Here is a 20,859-nt window from a genome sequence, read left to right as displayed (position 1 = left end):
GAGAATTGTATCTTGATTTAACTTTTTTCTACTATTTCATATAAAACAATAAAAAATACATTCTCTCTCTCTCCCCATGTATATCACAATATGATCAGTACATGTTTCTCTAGATCAAGTATCAAAATGCATAGATCTTGATATGCCAAAACGAAGGTATTCCATCTCATATGCCCTAATTGTAGTAGTAAGCTTTAAATAGAGGGTTGGTGGCTTTTAGGTGATCCAATGTAGGGTTTAGCAATGATTAGACTGTAGTTCATTTTAATCTTACATAGTGTAATCACATGCAATAACCACTTTGTTATGTTTTAATACAGTCTATTTCATATTCTATTTTCCAGTGTACTGTGTTTTATCTGCATATGTTATTCCTTATATTCTTCCCTTCCCCAAGATTTATTTATGTATAATGTTCCTTTCATTTCTCTTTGATATTCTTTACACGTAATTCTTTCAAAAACTGAAAAGCATTATCTGATCTTCTGTTGATACATTTCAAATAAATTTTCTGAACTGATTTCACCCTCTGATCCTATGTGGTCACCCCCCCTTCGTCCACTGGGGCAAATTTAGGACCTCACTTTCATCCTCTTTGGAAGTTCAGTGGAAGCACCAAAGCAGAAAAACACAGGACTCATCTATTTGTTTCATGTTTCTCAAGACCTAGAACTGTCTGCATGCTTGCTGCTGCTGCAACAATGTGAAACCTGGCCAGAATTAGTATTTTAAAGACTTAACGTCCCTAGTGCCCTCTCTTCCAAAGGACACTGACCCTGTAAAGGCTGCCCTGATCTTCCAACTGCTCAGGGAAATGGCTAAGACACAGCACAGAGAAAATAACACACTATAGGCCTTTTCTATATTTTTTATCTAAAATTGCTTTTGTAAACATATACAAATTGACAATTTCAATTAAAAATTACTTGTTCATAAAAACATTTTTTTAAATGGATGGAAGAAAAAATGGGTGCATATATGTTGGGAAATACGCAGTGCCATCCAAATGGCATTTTACCATCTGAAAATTGAAAGTTAATCACACAGTAATATTCTTCACATTTCACCATACCTCCTAACGCACTAGTGAGGTTGCTAGAGTTAATTTTTCATAACGTGTGCTTGAGGTCTAGATGACCTCTTGAGCGTTTGGGACTAACCAAGCCCTTTGAATATAGAAAGTACTCCAAATTTGTTAACTTGTGTTAGATGATAATGGCCCATCATATTTTCTTTGAACTTAAACTTGTAATACTCTGAGAAACATGAACACACAATTCAGTACTGTTGCTAATAAGAATTGCTCCATGCTGAAGAATTTTAGGCAACAAGAAGAAGCTTCAACAAAACTTTGGCATGTACAGTAGTACTGTTCAGGGTTCCAACCAGCCTCTTCCAGAATACTGCATTCCATTCCCTCACAACTACCCCAACCCTGTCAGCATTCTGTTCACTTAGCATGCTGCATGCTCAGGCATTATTGAGGTCTCCTCCCTCCATATGCACCACCAAAAGATTATTTGTACTTAAGCAAACACTGAGATCTCTCCAAGGCTACTTATTTCTTCTTGTGCATGGATAGTGGCACTTTGGCTACATAAGGATACACATATGGAGAACAAATTTTCTATTAGTATATAACAGGGTGGCTAATCTGTAGCCCTTCTGATGTTGTTGAATTTGGACCTGTAATCTAACAATAGGTGGAGGGTCAGAGGTTAGCCATCCCTGGTATATAGAGGTACTTGTTTGTGCCATACCAGCAGTGAAAAAGAAACTTAAAAAATGACAAGCATATATTCTTGATGTGCTACCCTGGGTATGAGCACATGAATTTTGCATGTCTGTAGCTATCTTTCTCTAATCTTGCATCAAGGTTATCTGCTGGGGTTTCCTCCCCTCCCCCAAAGAGTCAAATAATAATAAACAGGTTAGGCATGTTTAATTGCATTGATTAATTAATTTCCCTCTCTGAGATTTTCATTGTTTGCCTGTGCGTTATCAAACAAGAATACAAAAGCTTTGGTATATCAGTCCAGTTTCATTTTTGCATGCAAATAAGTAAATTAATAAAGAAATATAGCTTGCTTGAGTACTAATCACCCAACGGGATTAGGATTGTTTAATAGGCCAAACAACAAACTCAGAACACTAAACATCTATAGATAATTTTCAAAGTCATTTTTAATGTAGTTGATGTAGAAAAATCTTTAGTACTTAAATAATAAATGTTGCACTTTTACAGATCACTGCCTGCATCTATCAGAATGAAGCATTCATGTGGTATAACCTTATGGTAAACCAGTGAACTATGTTTTATTATTATCATCAGCTCCATTTAAAAGGCAGGAAAGCTGAACTTTTTAAACTATGTAGACAAGAGTTCCACATCACATATTGCTTCTTCTAGCTCTTCATTTCAGTCATTCAAGCTTGCTTCATTCAGTTTATTGGACACAGTGTGTAAAGATATTCCTTGAGGTTCCTTTTGCCTTTATTTAGGCTCAGGTTTTAAAAAAGTGCATCCCCATAGAGCAATAATTCATTAAACTTCAGTAATTTGTTTTGTACAACAATGTCCTGGACAGAAATTTGACTCCACAGTATCCTGATTTGCACTGGGCACTATTGCAAGAAGACTGCCACCGTTTAAAACATGAAGTGAGAGCTCTACACACAAAATAATGTGCGCTCTTTTTAAAAAAAATGCTACCAAGGCACTTACTAAAAACACAGATATTTGGAAGGTTTCTCAAATATTAGCCATCCGTATTTTCTTTTAGCCACTTGATCATTTTAATAATTGGTTCTTTTCTTTCTTCTTTTTCAGCTTTTACTCTCAGCAGTCTGTCTGTATGAATTATTCTTTGTTGTGTTTCAAGTGTACTGTTAAGAAAAACCTGGACCTAAAATAATGAATATATATATATATATAATAAGTCTACAGATGTTATTCAAAGCTCTGTAGTTTCACTTTAGTTGTGCAATACATGTCCACCTTCACCAGAGACAACATTGAAGAAAAGATAAAGAAAGAAAGAGAAAAAAGGATTTGGGGGACTCTTGCCGATACTGGGTTTGGGACAATTGCAGTGAAGGTCTCTTGATTCCAGCCCCTACTAAAAATGGATCAGAGATGTGCAAATGCTTCTAACCAGTATAATTACTTAGAAAACCCAACTTGATTATTCTTTCTATTTCATGTGATTTTTAATTTATATAAGTTTTTAAGGGCTTAAATTCTTCACATTTTAGTGGAACTGTTCTATGTTAAATTATGCTATGATTATTCTACTTACCAACTGGACCTCTAAGTCTGTACTGACAGTATCCATGAAAGCATATAATGCTCCATACCCACACCTATAAAAAAGTGTTCATAAGAGAGAAAACATTTTGATAAGATGCTAAGTGTATGCCACCATTCTTTGTCTCTGTTTCTACTCAAAGGTATTTTGTAAAACTATGATAAAACTATTGTATGGATTACCAGAAGAACAATTCATACAGTGAAGCAAATGAATGTTCCATGATTTAACACCATTATTATGTTTTACTTATATTATTTTTGGTGTGATTTTTGACTACTGCATCTCAGGATTATATTTGTGTGGGTGTATGCATTTATATCCATTCTGCCTCTCCAGGAACATTGCTCCTTCTTCCTATACTGATTGATGATAATAACAACAGTAGTGTCTGGCAGGGCAGCATTGCTTAGCTGGCTTCCCAATGCAGAGATCCCTGCCAATAATTGAAGGGGAAAGGCAAGGCAGCAGGGCAGTTGGTGCAGGCCCAGCAGCAGAGGAGCCGATCTGCTGTTCCCATCATTGCACCCCACTGCACCAACCTCCCAGCCACCTCCCCCTCTTGCTTACCAGCAGCAATGTCCATGTTGAAAAGCCAGGTAGGCAATGCTGCCCCACCCTGTTCCACTGGCCAGGACTGGATGCTAATAATAAAAATGGAATTTATTGTTGCTGTTGCTGTTGCTCCAACTAATACTACTGCAATTTATATGCCACCTTTCAGTATAAATGTACCCAAAGCAGCTTACAAGAACATCAATATAACAATAACAAAAATGCATCATTGTGCTAAACAACATAATACCAGATCATTCCAAAACATAAGATAACAAGCCAAATTAATAATTCATTTTGGAAATACTAACTTTATCAATGAAGAGAAAATATTATAATTTCAACTGATATGTGTTTTATGACTGGTATTGCTTATTTTGTACAGCCTCAGACAATATGAATAATTTAAAACACATATCAGTGGAAATTATCAATCATGAAAACATAAAACCAGAATACTAAATGATAAAACTTTCTAGCGCAGTTAAGTATTAATAAATAATATAATCAGTAGCCAGTTCTTCAAAAACGCCTAGCCCAGAAAATTGCAACCTGAATTCTCACGTCCCCCACCCTCTTATATATTCTGGTGCAGTTCTTAAAATTTCCAACAGTAACAGATACCAGGATGGTGATCTGATGCCTCTTTCCCTGTGCTCCGGATGTTTCTGCTGCTTCTGGAGGGTCTGTAGTGGCTCTAGACATATGACAGCATATTCTGGAATACCTGTGTTCAGTTTCCTCTGGCAATTGCCCAGTTTCCCTGTTGAAAAACTAGTTTAAATCTAGATTGGTGTGGAGAACACCCACCCTGTGGGCTATAAGCAGCCTGCAGGGGAGCCCCATCTGATCCTATCTCTCCCTAGACTCCTCTCCCTCTTTTTGGTCTCTCTTTTCTCCATGGCTCAGCTATTTCACTCCAATCAGCTGAGCAGTGCAGTGGGAGATTGTGAGAATCCCTTCCCTGCAATATCTCCTCACCCATCAGCAGAAAACAGCTCAACAGCAGGGAAGAGGGGGCATGGCTGAGGGCCCCCACAGCATGGAACTGTGTGTGTCTGTGTCTCTAAGTGTCCTACAAAAACCTACACTGAAGGGTTGGAAAACTCTCTGGAACAGTATGGATGATGATATGGAAAGCTCCATGGGAAAGTTGAAACTGGCCAAAAAATGGTCTTCCCTCCCAGGAGCGGGAGCCTCCATTTTATTACGGTCCCTTCTGTGAATGGACTTGCAATATTACTCTGGATATAATTCAGTGTGCATACTTCTGAATGCTTTGTATCTTGAACATAACATTGAATGTTTATTCAGATTCCCCCCCCCCATTGTGGTGGTTATTCTCTTTTCCAATAAATTAATATGCCAAAGAGCAAAGATTCTCAAGCACATCCTTGTGTCTGTCTTTTGGTTTCTACCCCTTATATCCACGTGAAAGAAAACATTTGCAAAGTAATTAACTCTCCTCCCCACTCTACCCCAGATTAACATTAGAAAATCAAGTTAAAGTGAAATAACATGAAGTAGCTGTTTGACATACCTATTATATAAATTTGACCAATTGTCTGTTACAAATTTCCATGCTATCCAGTGGCCAGCCTTACTGTTTGCCACATTTCCAATTGCTTCTGATACAAGATCTGGTGAAATTATAGAATCGTTCAGGATATACTGCAAGAATCTATAGAGAAGTTTATTCAAACTCAATATAACATTCATAATAGAGAAAACTATTTCCAAAACGCTACTATGTTGAGCATCAGTCTTTCACCTTCATACATTTTACATTGTGGGGGTTGATAGACAGTGTTGGGGGAAGAATCCAGCAAACTGGGATTCCAAAGAGGTCTCAATTAATTTGATTTCCCCAGACCAATGCACACTTGTGCAGATCTGATCAGGGAACAACTCCAGCATCTGGACATTGCCTTACTCCAACTGTTACATATTCTCACTTGAGATGGTCCGAGGGCTGCCTCTCTGTCCTCCTGGTTGCCTTTAGAAAACGATCAGGACTGCCTACGTGCCGCTCACTAACAAGCCTAGCTCCTGCCATCACCATGCATGTGCACATTCAAAACAAAATATGCATCAAGTCCTATTGCTCCCAGGGGAACTTGCTATTACATTGTTTTGAATGTGTGGTACAACAGCAGAAGCCCCACACACTCATACTAACGTGCCACTTGTAAGCAATTTTTAAAAAGCAACCAAGAGGACAGAGAGGCAGGTCACCTCATAAGCAGGGTTATCTTTACTCCAAAAAGAAAAAAATACCAATTTTTTAGGATTTGTGCATATTTGTACTTTAAAATCCACATGGAACTAGGACTAGATGTACTTCAGTTCTGTCCTGTATGGTACAAGGAAAAGCCAGATTTTATTCTTGGAAATATCCTTTCAGGTAAGCATAATGGAAAAAGATATAAAAAGTCTGTATGTGAAATACAAAATCTGACTTTCTAATGTCAAATTCAGTAGCCCCCTGTAAGGCATCGGAATGCGTATTTGTCTTGAACACCTGACACCAAGCCCCTGATGAAGCCTGACATGTCCACATCCTAAAAATGTCTCATTTTTAAAGCAAGAAATCTACTCTAATTTCGTCTTGTCACTGCACAGATACACTTGTGGACAAATTCTTCTAAACTCACAAGCACTAGGAGAGACTTTATTATCAAGAGATGGACCTTTAACAACTCTACTCAGATCCCTTCTAAGAATCAAAATGTCTGTTCCATTTTTGTTTCAGTAGTGGGATTAATTCAATTTTACTCCTGTAATTTCCATATAACTATGGTCTCTTGATCAGAATTATTAGTTAAACTCTGATGGCCAATGATTACTCATGATTTACGATTTTAAAATGATCTATCGTGTGTGCACACGTGATACTTTAGTTAGGTGAAATTGGTTCCTGCCAACCTCATAATAAAGGAGCAAATTCTGTAGTGTTGTGAGGAAAGAGGATTTCTGAGTGCACATAAGCTAACTTTAACTTGAAAATCAGGTTTTATATAGCCAGACAACTTTCTTAACAAACCCAAATCAACAGAAGAATCTACAAAATGGTATGCCAGACCTGGAAACCACATGCCTTGTGTTTCATGGCACTCTACCCACATAAACATAGGAGAGCTGCAGCATGACAACACTGTGGAAAGTTCATGAAACAGATTGTTTTCATTTCTACACAAGTGTAATGCTTTTCTGGCCATTTCTATTCAGTTTGTCTTCTATGCATTATTCAGTTACTAAGCATAAATTCATGTTAATTGATCCGTTCATCCATCCAAAACAGTTTTATTTGCAAATGAAAAACGCTATTATCATCAATAATAATAATAACAAAACAATAACAACAATAAAAGTAGTTAGCTACTTCCTGTCCAGAGAGAACTTGAATGGATAAGATAAATAACATTACTGATTATCAAACAACAGCTTGGCAAAAAATTTTTTAATGCACTGAAAAAGATAAGTTAATTCAGGTCACCTTTGAAGTAACCATGGCTCATGGGTACAACTCATGGCAGAGAATATATCATAATTATTTCCTGTCAGTCTGGTATCATTCTCCTTGTATATTTTCCATGCAAAATCCCATTCTTTCTCACTACCCACTTGAATACCATAGCAATGAATCGTTTTGCTAATAAAAACAGGAACCCTACAAGATAAAATATCAATTAGAACTGATACAACACAATGCTTTGCTGCACAATTTAAAACAAGTTGTTGACATAAAGTAATGATGATTCATAAATTCCTAGTACACCGAGTTCCATTTTCCACTGATGTCAAGAAACTGTAGTTGCGACAACAGAAATTTAGTTTTGAATTTCAAAAGTGAGTGTTTACTAATGTGAAGATTCAGATTTGGGAATGCTACATTTTTTTCCTCAGAAAAAAATATTCCTATGAAAACATAATCTATGCATAAAGAGAACAATATCATGGGAATATTTAGGTCAGGCTTGAAATTTTGTGTTTTAACTCTAAAGGTAAAGGTAAAGGTGTCCCCGCACTTATAGCTAGAATACTGAAAATATTTCACATTTTCAAAACAGTTCTGCGACTAAGAAACTTCTGTTAATATGGGTAGAAGAGATTTTCCCCATCTATTCAAATTTCCCAGAAATGTTACATCTCTAAGAGAAAGTAGATATGGAACAGTTTTTCTCCTTCTCTCATAATGCAAAAATTTGATTCTATGAAACTGACTGGAAGAAAATTCAAGATAGACAACAAAGTATTTCTAGTGAGGTGTCATTAGTCTTCTCACACACAATTTATAGGCTGACATATACATTATGGACCATACTCACTGATGACTGGGGTCATTCATCCACTTGGTGAAGATTTCAGATGCTAGGTCTAAACAATCACGAAGCCCAAACCAACATGCTGTTTTAAGTATGTTTTCTATACGACTTTTTAGAAGAAAGGCCAAAATGTAAATGAATAAATGAAAGGAGAAAGACAGAACAATTCATTAAGCAAGCTGCAGTTCAAAAAATGTTGATGCTAACTAATGCATATTTACTGGAGTCACCTGGAACTACTTTTTTCTGCAGACACCTATATGCCCATGTTCTCATCTGGATTTCATAATCTCATTGCAAGTGGAATTGATGGATGAATTGTCCTGCTTTTGAGCATGAGATCAGACTAGATGGCTTTTTAATTTCTTTCAAATTGATAATTCTATCCTGGGATTGTATAGATTCCTAATCTATGTTCCACACTCATATACTTAGATTGGGAATCTATACAATTTGCTCAAACAGCTAGCACTAAATTTGTGATGGAGAGAGGAATTCCAGAAGTAAATGCAGCTATAACTATAAGGAATTAAAATAAGGAAAGTACAATAATGAAGTAGCAGTGTACAGAAACAAACCTTAACATTTTATAACATTTGCACCATTGAACCCCCAAATTTAGGGTTGTGAAGGGTACTACATTTCACTCATCACTGTTATCTGCTTGGTTCTTTTTACAATTTATTTATTATAATTAAACAGTCTTTCTCCTCTTGCATATGTCATGTATGATGTGCTAAAGAACTAGCGTGGTGCCTGGTGCAACAGACTGAGGAACCCAGGTTTCAAAAACCTGTTCAGCCAAGTTGCTGAATGATTTGGGGTCCATCACTGTCTCTCAAATTAACCTTATAGGGTTATTATGATGACAAAAAAGAGAAAGGAACTACATGCATGTATACAATCCTGAGTTCCTTGAAGGAAAGATGGGATAAAAGTGTAATAAATATATAATAATATTAGAGTTCCCTCTGGTGTATGCTCATTTCACATTTTTGACTATAGATATAATTTCCATCAAACAAAGGGTACCTCTTAACTAGGGATGGGATCCATTGACCAGTGCTGGTTCAAAAGCATTCCATCGACCTAACAGGCTGGTATCAGTTCAAGGACATTCTCTATCTGCTAGCCACTGTTTTTACCAATCCATGTTTTTTTCCCTACTCAGAAAAATATCTATATTAATATCAGGTTTTTTAATTGAAATATTGATATTTTAAAGGAAATATCAATAAAGTATCATTTTTACAATCAATGTTTTAAAGGTGGATTTTTTTAAAAAAAAGGCTGTTCTCGAAAATAGCCACAGAAATTTGCTAGATTAAAATCCAATCCTCAACTATTGAGAATAACCAAATTAATGGAAATTTTGCTACCAAGCCCAAATTGGGCGGAATTCTAGCACATCCCTACTCCAAACTAATGCCATTTTGTGCAGTTGGACTACTGCTCTTACATGAGAACCTGGAAGCGGAACTGCAATTGTGGTTCTATGCTGTGTTTCATATAGTGCTTAACACAATTGCAGACTTGCCCCCCTGACAAGGTAAAGATCGGGCATTATTTAGTTGGGATTGGCTGCTGAGAAAATGTGCTTAGAATTTCACACCTCCCACCTGACTTATTTCCTTAACCCCAACAATTCTCTATTTAATTTTTTGTTTGCATTCATTTCCTCTCTACTTCTTTCTTATTTGGATAGTTAGTGGTGAACTGGCCAGGTTTCTACTGCTGATCATCCCCATTTCCATTTCCAGGTTTTGCTAAAAGAGAAAGGGAATATGGATGTATGAGAACAGGGTGGGTGGGGTGATCAGTAATTTTTATATTTCAAGAATTTTTTAAAAATTACATTGTGTGTTGAGAAAGCAGGGTCCAAACATTATATTCAGAGAAATGGGGTAGGGGGAAGGAGTGGGGAGAGAGGCATAGAATTTTTGCAAAGCACCCCACACCCTTGATCATTTGGCTCCCAGCAGTTTTTCTAAAGCAATTGCAAATTGGAGTGGAAAAAACAAAAAGGAAACAAAGTCATGAAGAAATCTAACACTCTGGAGTAAACTTACTTTAAATGTACGGTGTGGGCCTGTGGTGAAGTTGTGGTGCTCAGTGGTACTTTAGTCTCAGAACAAAATCACTTTGTATTCTCCTATCTGTCTCATTAAGTATAATTTAAATTTTATTAAACTGGAAAAACAACCAACAAAATCATTTGTTTTTGAGTTGCTTATTAGTCATAATAGGTAGAATTGTGGAAAGAAGCACTCCTGATTTTGGGGTGGGGAGGGGGATAAAAAAAACCAAAACCTTACACTCTGAAATGGTGGTAGTAGGAAAGAAAATGGAAAAAGTGTGCTCATGTCCACTAATGGATAGAAGTGATGAACAGAGCTCAACCACTGAAACATCTCTTTGTTGTTATGTGCCTTCCAGTCGACTACGACTTATGGCGACCGTATGAATCAGAGACCTCCAACAGCATCTGTCATGAACCACCCTGTTCAGATCTTGTAAGTTCAAGTCTGTGGTTCCTTACATCTCTACACATATCTACACTACATCAACAACAAACATGAAAAGTAATGTTATGGTGATCTACACTTATAGGGTAGGGATGGAATCCTCTCCTTTTTTAAATTTGGTTTTTGAGTGTGGCCCCTAGTGGTTGGTAACGATCCAATTCCTTTTTCCTCCAATATCTTTTCATTTTTTCAGAAATCCTCCCCCTCTTTCCCTGCTTTGCAGAGAATTATCAATATTATAATTGTTATTCATTCACAAGTCTCTGCTGGTATCGATCTTTATTCTGAACTCTGTAATGATTGCCTTTTACATTCTTTTCAAGTGCACTGCAAAGCAGATTAAGGCAGATAATCAAGTCAGTGTCTTCCCCCTGATGCTTACAATTATTTATTTATTTTATTTGTATCCCACTCTTCCTCCCAGCAGGAGCCCAGGGCGGCAAGCAAAGCACTAAAACACTTTAAAACATCATAAAAACAGATCCTAAAACACATTAAAACAAAACAGCATTAAAAACATTTTAAAAAAACAAGTTTAAAAAAGGGTTAAAATGTTTAAAAAACATATTAAACCATTCTGACACAGATGCAGACTGGGATAGGTCTCAACTTAAAAGGCTTGTTGAAAGAGGAAAGTCTTCAAAAGGCGCCGAAAAGATAGCAGAAATGTCACCTGCTTAATATTTAAGGGGAGGGAATTCCACAGGATAGGTGCCGCAACACTAAAGGTCTACTTCCTACATTATGCAGAATGAACCTCCTGATAAGATGGTATCTGCAGGAGGCCCTCACCTGCAGAGCGCAGTGATCGGCTGGGTATATAAGGGGTAAGACGGTCTTTCAGGTATCCTGGTCCCGTGCTGTATGGGGCTTTGTATGCCAAAACTAGTACCTTGAACTTGGCCAGGTAGTGAATGGGCAGCCAGTGCAATTCTTTCAGAAGCGGGGTGACATGTTGGCAATACCCTGCCCCAGTGAGCAGTCTTGCTGCCGCATTTTGCACCAGCTGCAGCTTCTGCACCAACCTCAAGGGCAGCCCCACATACAGCGCATTTCAGTAATCCAGCCTAGAGGTTACCAGTGCATGGACAACAGCAGTCAGGCTATCCCGGTCCAGAAACGGCCGCAGCTGTCTCACCAGCTGAAGCTGGTAAAAGGCACTCCTAGCCACAGAGGTCACCTGGGCCTCTAGCAACGAAGATGGATCCAGGAGCACCCCGAGGCTACAGACCTGCTCTTTCAGAGGGAGTACAACCCCGTCCAAAGCAGGCAACTGACCAATTATCTGAACTCGGGAACCACCAACCCACAGCGCCTCCGTCTTGCTAGGATTCAGACTCAGTTTACTGGCCCTCAACCACCAAGTCCAGGCAGTGGTCAAGGGCTTGCAAAGCCTCTCCCGATTCAGATGTTATGGAGAAATAGAGCTGGGTATCATCAGCATACTGCTGACACCTCGCCCCAAAGCTCCTGATGACTGCTCCCAACAGCATGGGGAACAAGATGGTACCTTGTGGCACCCCACAGCACAGCTGCCAGGAGGCCGAAAGACAGTCACCCAATGCTATTCTCTGAGAACGACCCTGGAGATAGGATCGGAACCACTGTAAAACAGTGTCTCCAATACCCATCTGACCAAGTCGGCCCAGAAGGATACCATGGTCAATGGTATCAAAAGCCGCTGAGAGATCAGGTAAGAACAACAGGGTCGCACTCCCCCTGTCCTTCTCCCGATAAAGGTCATCCATTGGGGCAACCAAGGCTGATTCAGTCCCATAACCAGGCCTGAACCCAGACTGGGATGGGTCAAGATAATCTGTTTCATCCAAGAGTACTTGCAGTTGCTGCGCCACAACCCTCTCAATCACCTTCCCTAAGAAAGGGGTATTTGCAACCGGTCGGTAGTTGTCACAAACAATGGGTCCAGGATGGGCTTTTTCAGGAGTGGTCGAATCATCGCCTCTTTCACAGTAGCTGGAACCACTCCCTCTCGCAATGATGTGTTGACCACACCCTGGATCCACTCAGTCAGACCCCCTCGGCAAGCTTTAATAAGCCAAGAAAGGCAATGGTCCAGAGGACACGTTGCTGGCTGCATCATCTCAAGGACCCTGTCCACATCATCAGGCCGCATCAACTGAAACCGTTCCCAAGAAGTTGCAGCACACGTTGCACTGGACACCTCATTGGGGACTACAGTAGATGTGGATGGGGCATCAAGACTGCTATGGGGGTGAGCAACTTTACCCTCAAAGTGCCTTGCAAACAATTCACAGTGGGCCTCCGAAGGGTCTAAGACTCCATTTCCTGGAGTTGATGTCAACACACCCCTGACAATACAGAAAAGCTCCACTGGACTACTACTTGAGGATGGGATGGAGGCAGAGAAGTGGGCCTTCTTCGCCACCCTCACCACCACACAGTAGGCACGGTTATGATGTTCTACTCGTGCCCGATCAGCCTCACAGCACGTCTTTCGCCACTTGCACTCTAGCCGTCGTCCAGCCTGTTTCATTGCCCTTAGCTCACTGGTGCACCATGGTGCAAGTCGGGCTCCACAGTGCCGGGGGCAACCATGTCAAGAGCCCAATGCACCTTGCTGTTCCACGGCGTGACAAGGGCTTCAACAGGGTCACCTGCTCTATCTACTGGGAACTCCCCCAGGGCATTCAGGAATCCAGTGGATTCCATTAGGCTCTGGGGGCAGACCATCTTAATCTGTCCACCACCCCTGCAGGGAACGATCGGAGCCGTAAGTCTAAACTTCACCAGGAAGTGATCTGACCATGACAATGGAGTGACATCCACCCCCCTATCTCCAGACCACCCCTTCCTCCATCTGGAGCAAAAACCAAGTCGAGGGTGTGCCCTGCCCTATGTGTTGGGCCAGTAACAAGTTGAGACAGCCCATGGTCACCATGGAGGCCATGAAGTTGCGAGCCGGAACACTGGAGGTAGCCTCAGTATGGACATTGAAATCACCCAGCACTATAGTTCTGGGCTCCACCAATGCCACAGCCAAGATGACCTCCACCAGCTCGGTCAGAGAGGCTGCCGGGCAGCAGGGTGGACGGTACACCAGCAGCAACCCTAGTTTACTGTCTCCTCAGCCCAACACCAGATGCAGGCCCTCACAGCCAGCTCCAAGACAGAGTGGTTTCCTGGTGACAGAGATGGAAGTTCTGTAGACCACAGCAACTCCTCCCCTCCCCCCCATCCCTGCAGCCTGTGCTGGTGCTGCAGCGAGTATCCATGTGGGCAAAGCTGAGTCAGATCAACCCCTCCAAGCTCGCCCACCCAGGTCTCAGTAATACACACCAAATTGGCACCTTCATCCACAATCAAGTCATGGATGAGAGTAGTCTTATTATGTACCGATCTGGCATTAAACAACAACATACACAGGCCAGTGGGCATAGCAGATGAGCAACGAGGAACCAATCCACGAGAGAAGTGGCAGCAAGGAACAAGGCGCAGATAGCCTTGCCTTCGCCTTCTCGGGTAATTCACCACCTCCCCATGGCTATATTTCCCTCTGCCCGTAATAATTGAAATTGGGGTGGCATCACCCATGTTCCTCTGTACTAAGACTCCTCCTAAACACCTAATATGGGCCCAACACGAGCCCACCAACAAAGCCTGCTGGAGCGAATTATCCCAGCGAGGATTGGGAACAGTCACACCCATTCAAACTTTTTCACACAGGGCCCATCTACTCCCCCTCCTGTCTCACACCCAGGGAGGGCCAGCCTTCTGCCAGTTACATACTCTCACTCTGAAGGCATCTGGCAACTTTCTCCTCTCACTCAGTTCACTGCACAGGCTCCCACCCTGTGCAGGAACTACACATACACCACATGCCCTCCCCACCACCAATCTTCTTTAGTCTGGTTTAACAGAAAACAAATTTTTTAAAAAAACCAAGAAAAAGTAATAGAAGGAGGTAGCGCCCTCCCCCTCCCCAAGGGGCAACCTCGCTGGAAGCAGACCCGCCGCCCAAGGGTTGCTGGGTTTTTATACCTCCTGGCCCAGCCAGCAGCTGTTGCAAGAGGCTGCGAGATTAACTGCAGCCTGTCTCTGGACCAAGGGCCAGGCAGGGGGTCCTAGTCCTTGCAGCACTTACCAGGGACTTCAGCTGTCTTGACAGACAGCAGCCCAAAGGAGCTAGTAGCAGGCACCCAGATGCCAGATACTCACTCCTAGGGCAGGTCTTCCTCAGTCCCCTCGTGCTGCAGCTGTTGCCAATCAACACCTCAGTCCCCCCTGCTGCTTTCAGTTACAACCAATACTTCGTTGACATCAGTGAAAGTAAATACACATTTGAAGAGTTCACATAGGAAGTAGATCAATAAAGGTATCACACTATTGATGGTTTCAAAGCGATTTAAAAAAAAAGAATTGGAAAAAAAGAAAAATGAATTGGAAACCAGGACTGGAGAGTTGCTACTTCAAAATTCTCTCTGCAAAGATAGAGAATATCAGAAATAATAATCCAATGGCAAATCCAATTATAAATTATAAGCAGAGCCCATAATTGCTATAGGGATTGCAGTACTGTTCTTTTTTGTTGTGTTTTAAGGATTTTCTGCTGTCTAAAAAAAGATGGAAGCAGCCTGGGGCAAAAAGGCGGTAACAATTTGCTGGCAATATTGTGTGAATGGCACCCCAAGCAAGTGAACAAAGCATAACAATTCCGCAATATAGAATCGCTCATTTACATTATTTTCTTCCAGCAAACCTGTTTCTTGGAAGTGAGCATGACTGACATGCGTGGAACTTATTTTTATGCTGTATGTTGAACAACAAGAATGTTGGTCTATCTTTAAAATATGTAAGGACTTACAGAGTATGAAAGTCAGCTTCCAGCACTTCAAAACTCTGACGAAGGAGATATGCATAATGATGGTATATTGGTGAAATTCGTGGTAAGATGTATTTCTTTGGAGAACAGAAAAAGATAAAACATTTAGAGGCATTCTATCTTTATTCTATTTCCTGTAGTGCAAACAGCATTTTCATTTGCAAAGTATGTAAGCCATTTATGGCATTATGGTTTTCATTTCACCGTTTTTCTTTTCCTCCTCTAATTTTAATTTTATACTTTTTGTTGTTGTCTATATTTGATTGTAAGCTTATTTGGACAGGGACATTTCCCCTGGGTTCTGTTTAATACCTAGCGTTTTAGACACTCAAACTGGTAACAACAATTATGATTATGGCAGAAATTATTATACCTAATTTATATTAAATCTAATTTATACGATACAATAAGTTTATTGCGGTCACAGACAGACATATTATAGAAGCTTTCCAACATAAAAATAGTTAAAACAACTATTTTAAAAACAATTCAATACAAGTTAAAATATTATCACATTCAGAGCATCATATTTTTCCTAATCTGAATAGCTGAGGCACAGAATTTAGCAATTTTTTCAGTGATTTTAAAAAGTCGATCAGATAATAAAAATTCCACATAGAAACTGTCATTTTTTCCGGAAATCGAATTCAAAATAGGGGTAATTAATTGAGTTCTAAGAGTATTATAAAACGGACAATATAGCAAGACGTGTGCAACTGTTTCTATTCCATCAATGCCACATGGGCATTTTCTTTCAATTAAAGGGATTTTTGTGTATTTACCCTCTAGCAATGCAGATGGTAAAATGTTAAATCTTGCTAGAGTAAAGGCTCTACGCCATTTAGGAATCGTCAAGTTTGATATATAGGCCATCGGACTCAAAGGTTTTAAGTTATATCTATGATGTCTTATGAGCATCAAATTCTGTTGGTAGTCAATATCTTTGATCCGTTGGATAATAATTGTTTTGGCTCTTTCATAGCCTAGGTCTAGAATTATTTGAGTAGAAAAACCTAAAGACGATATTTTATTTAATATCATTAGTTTCCAAGTAGATTGGTGATTATCGATTAATGTGTGAGGTGCCAGACCTACTGGATTAAATAGAAGTTTCAGCCAAAATGAGATTCTATAACTTCAAATACGTGATTCTACTGAGGGTAGTCCTAATTCTAATCTAATAATAACATTTGGGATACAACGAGAAACTGCCAAAATCGACCTTAAAAAGAAATTTTGGACTGCCTCAAGTGGTGCGAAATTTAGACAGGTATTGGATTGCATACCATATGTCAACTGAGGGATTACTTTTGCCACAAAAACTTTAATAGCAGCAGGAATAATTTGACCCCCTTTGTTGTAGAAAAAAGATAGCAGAGCTTTCGATGTCCTCATCGCATTTAAGGTAATCATTTTTATATGTGATTTCCAGGATCCAGATGGTTGTAAAATTATCCCTAAATATTTAAAAGCAGATACTTGTTGTAATAGTTGCCCGTTTAATCGCCAAAGATGGATCGGCGGTCTATTATTTTTTGTAAAAGTCATAACTTTTGTTTTGCCATAATTAATTATAAGGTGCTCTTTATCACAAAAGTTCGTTGTAGCGGATAGTAATCGTTTTAAACCTATAGGAGTTTGGGATATTAAAACTAAGTCATCTGCATATAGTAATATATATCTAGGTGATTCTGCTAGTATTGGGGGGAAATCTAATTTATATTAAACTATGACACTCTACCCTAAAATGTCCCAAAACTTGTTTCACTGATGAAATAACAGAATAATACTATGGGCCCGCATATGTAAACACTGCATAAATAAACCCAGAATGAGGGGGGAAAGAACACACTATTCCCAAGTGGGAAGTAAGGCTGTGAACACACTAGTCGCCTACAGCAAAGCATTTCCATTAGCCACACCTGGACGGGGAATGGGTTCATCTGCTGATCAGTTGCGAAATCTCTTTGAAGCTGGTTTTTTAAAAAAAAAACCACATGAGCTGATCCCACCAGGCTTTACAGTAGAAAGTGGCCCCAGTTTCAGAAGAAAGAGGTAGAAACACACTGGAACCAGCAGAACAGTGAGGGTAGAAATATGTCACCTGGCATAACACTGGGTTCACTGCACCCTGAATCTCTCTGAAACCTCCATCCATATCTAGACTGAAAAAGGAGTAAGGATCACTGCTATCTTTGAACTTAATATTGCACGAGGCCACATGTTAAATTTCTATGTGTGGAGGAAAGAGTGAGGTGGTAGGCAAGCACTCATTCTTGTCTCACACTGGGTAGAGTGTGCACATTAAACTGTTCGCATGTATGTATTCTCAACTGTTTGAATAAAATTTATCTCAAATAGAACAACATTTCTCTCTTGCTTAGATCATCATTTGATACTTTCAAAAATCTTAGCATGTACTAGCAGTCAAACTGTGGTGTATGTAATGCCTTTCCATATTTAAATTCCTTTAATGCCACTAGAAATATTACAGTAAGGTCATATGGCTTCCACAGAGTCCACACAGAAGTCAACTAGGCTGACAATGGCACAGCATCTTCCACTGCAACCATAGCTAGCTTAGGGGAGACAGATCAGACCATGTGGCACACACAACGTTGTTCCCCTGCATCTTGTTGCCCACGCAAACAAATGCTGCAATGCAGCGGCAGCGGCACTAGTATGCATCACATAAGTAGAGCACCACATGCACAAGAATTATGTCTGCTGGAGTGCATGGCCCGAGCTGCCTGCCTCTCTGCCTGCTCACTTGGTCAGAGGCTTTTCCCAATAGTGCAGTAAGTGACATGGTGGGAAAAGGTGATGAGATGAGATGAGATAGACAGCATAGACTGGCAAAATGGAAGAACTGCCACCACTAAGGCACCAGCTCAGGAAGATATGAGGAACAGCCAGGGGAGCCAAAGTCAATGCTTCCAGTATCTGGTGCCAGAGATGGCCACCTCACTCTACCTAATGGTTGAGCCAGACCTGCTTCTGGACCATCAAAACGACTTGTAACGTGCATCTACACATGTTGTATGTAAATTGGACAGCAAGGAGGAGAAAAAAGATGAATACACACACAAAACTGGGAGTAAAACATGCGACAACCTTTATTGCTGTATTGAAATTAAAACATTGCTAAGATAAATAAGGGCGGTACAAACATGACTCTCCCCCTCCTGCATCCCTATGGGTACAAAGCACTGGTGAAAGACAGTTCTAATCTTTGCTACATATCTCATATTTGGTACTACAATAAAACTATTTTCAGTGGCAAAGTATTAGAATATTAACACCATATCTTTCCTTTTTTAAAAAAGGAAGAATCGGGTAACGCCAAGGGCCACAATGCAGTGATTTCTTCTTACCGACTTGCCAAAAAGGAAACCCGTTATGTGATTTAAAAGAGCTGTGCATAGCAAACAGCTAACCCTTCAGACATTACATTCATGCACTTTGATTACTTTTCTGCATGCATTCAAATAGGAAAATATCACATCAGTAAGTTCCCATACGCATTGTCACTTAAATAAATAGCCCAAATTTCAGAAGTTATATACCTTTAAAACTGGGTATAATTCATAATCATTCCAAATGAGCCCCCAATTGTAAACTTCTAGTTCACTCAGTGCCATATTCCACACTAAGATATCATCCTCTTTTTCAAGGTACTTGGTTAAATACAGTGGAGTATTATACTCAGTGTAACCAGACCTGCATTAAAAGAAATCATAATTAAGCAATAGATTCAAAGAGATATATTCAAGTGCATATGCATGCATGCACAGAGTTATAATTATTGCCCAGTAATTTGTCCAATCTTTGGGGGGAAATGAAGATGGACTGCCTTCAAGTCGATCCCGACTTATGGCGACCCTATGAATAGGGATTTCATGGTAAGCGGTATTCAGAGGGGCTTTACCATTGCCTCCCTCTGAGGCTAGTCCTTCCCAGCTGGCTAGGGCCTGCTCAGCTTGCCACAGCTGCACAAGCCAGCCCCTTCATTGTCCGCAACTGCCAGCTGGGGGGCAACTGGGATCCTTGGGACTATGCAGCTTGCCCACGGCTGCACAGGTGGCAGGGCACATAACCCTTATGCTACTCACTGTGAGGGTGATCTTTAGCTGGCCCTTGTCACCCAGGAGACACGAGCGGGGATTTGAAGTCACAGACTATTGACTTCCAGCCAGGCTCTCCTCTTTATGTGCTTATAATTATTGTCCAGAAATAAATATTCACTAACAGGCAAAAAAACCCTTGCGGTTTAAGAACGTACCTATAGCCCACAGATATTTCTATCAAACTTTAAAAAGCAGGGAAATTGGGCAGCTATAGTGAATGCACCAGGAGAGCAGGAGACCTGACCTCCTCTCTCAGATATTGTACTGCCCTACAAATTTGTAAAAATACAAACACCATTTCGATTGGTCTTTCACAGTCCAATCCACTGCTTGTGTAGCTTGGAAGACTTTGGTAGCATGTGCCTCTGAGCATATGGTGAGTGGTGGCAACACCTGCCATCTCCAAAGATGGAGAATTACATTCTTGTATGTTTGTTGCTGTTCTTCTTACTTTGCTTCTTTCCTGTGCAACTATTGTTTCTACAAAGAATCTAATCTAGAAAATTTTATTTCCTTTCTGATTCATCCTAGAAAACTCTGTCAAATTTATTTTTATTAATTTCAAAGCCTTTTTATTGGTCAATGTCATACGATGGTGAAGACAGCCTTTTGTTTTTCAAATTGGAGGTAATGTTCTGTTTCTATTTTGGGTGCATTAACAGAATCTGAAACTGCAGTTTGATGTAAAATCAGATTGATTACAGTAGGTTGCTACGTAAGCAATTATTCTAGCTGTTGAGGGGGAAAAACTTGGCCTGCCCAGGATGCATGTTTTCAGCCTGCTATGTTTAAACCACTTCATTTAAGGAAAGGTGGGCATGGTCAATTAAAAACATAGAGCACACCTAGAAATTTGCTAGAATATATTTCACCTCTCACTGTTTTATCTTGTGCAAACTGAGACACACCTCATGTTCACTGGAGACTATTCTGAAGAATAGTCAGTGCTGTTACTTCACAATTGTTTTTGGAGGTTTTTAGTGTATATCTTGCAAAGTGTTGCTGTGCTTCGCATATTCACAGAAACAGAAGCAAATGAGAATGATTTACTATAGGAAACTTCACTAAAATTACATAAATCAAACATATTTGAAGTGACTATCCAAACTATATAAACTGCATCTTAATAATGTTGCTTCCTCGACTTCCCGGAAGTGA

The 20,859-nt window shown here is 40.0% G+C and overlaps 1 protein-coding gene across 2 annotated transcripts in view; it reads right to left on the bottom strand.

Moving 5' to 3' along the window:
• Nucleotides 1-2,166: 2,166 nt before the first annotated feature.
• Nucleotides 2,167-20,859, bottom strand: part of LVRN (laeverin) — a 60,284-nt gene continuing 41,591 nt past the window's right edge. The window contains exons 14-20 of one of the 2 annotated variants that reach the window (XM_061624514.1): nucleotides 19,141-19,294; nucleotides 15,557-15,651; nucleotides 8,192-8,296; nucleotides 7,360-7,533; nucleotides 5,404-5,544; nucleotides 3,300-3,363; nucleotides 2,167-2,906 (exon numbers count right to left, since the gene is read on the bottom strand). In XM_061624514.1, coding sequence (XP_061480498.1) covers nucleotides 2,760-2,906; nucleotides 3,300-3,363; nucleotides 5,404-5,544; nucleotides 7,360-7,533; nucleotides 8,192-8,296; nucleotides 15,557-15,651; nucleotides 19,141-19,294 — 880 coding nt within the window. In that variant the 3' untranslated portion in view covers nucleotides 2,167-2,759. Of the gene's footprint in view, nucleotides 2,907-3,299; nucleotides 3,364-5,403; nucleotides 5,545-7,359; nucleotides 7,534-8,191; nucleotides 8,297-15,556; nucleotides 15,652-19,140; nucleotides 19,295-20,859 lie in introns of those variants that run through there. The other variant, XR_009762339.1, reaches the window with a different exon arrangement.

This window comes from Rhineura floridana, chromosome 1, assembly GCF_030035675.1.
Source record: "Rhineura floridana isolate rRhiFlo1 chromosome 1, rRhiFlo1.hap2, whole genome shotgun sequence".
NCBI classification, from domain to species: domain Eukaryota; kingdom Metazoa; phylum Chordata; class Lepidosauria; order Squamata; family Rhineuridae; genus Rhineura; species Rhineura floridana.
The sequence above is the reverse complement of the archived record's forward strand: the minus strand, read 5'-3'. Positions and strand labels throughout refer to the sequence as shown.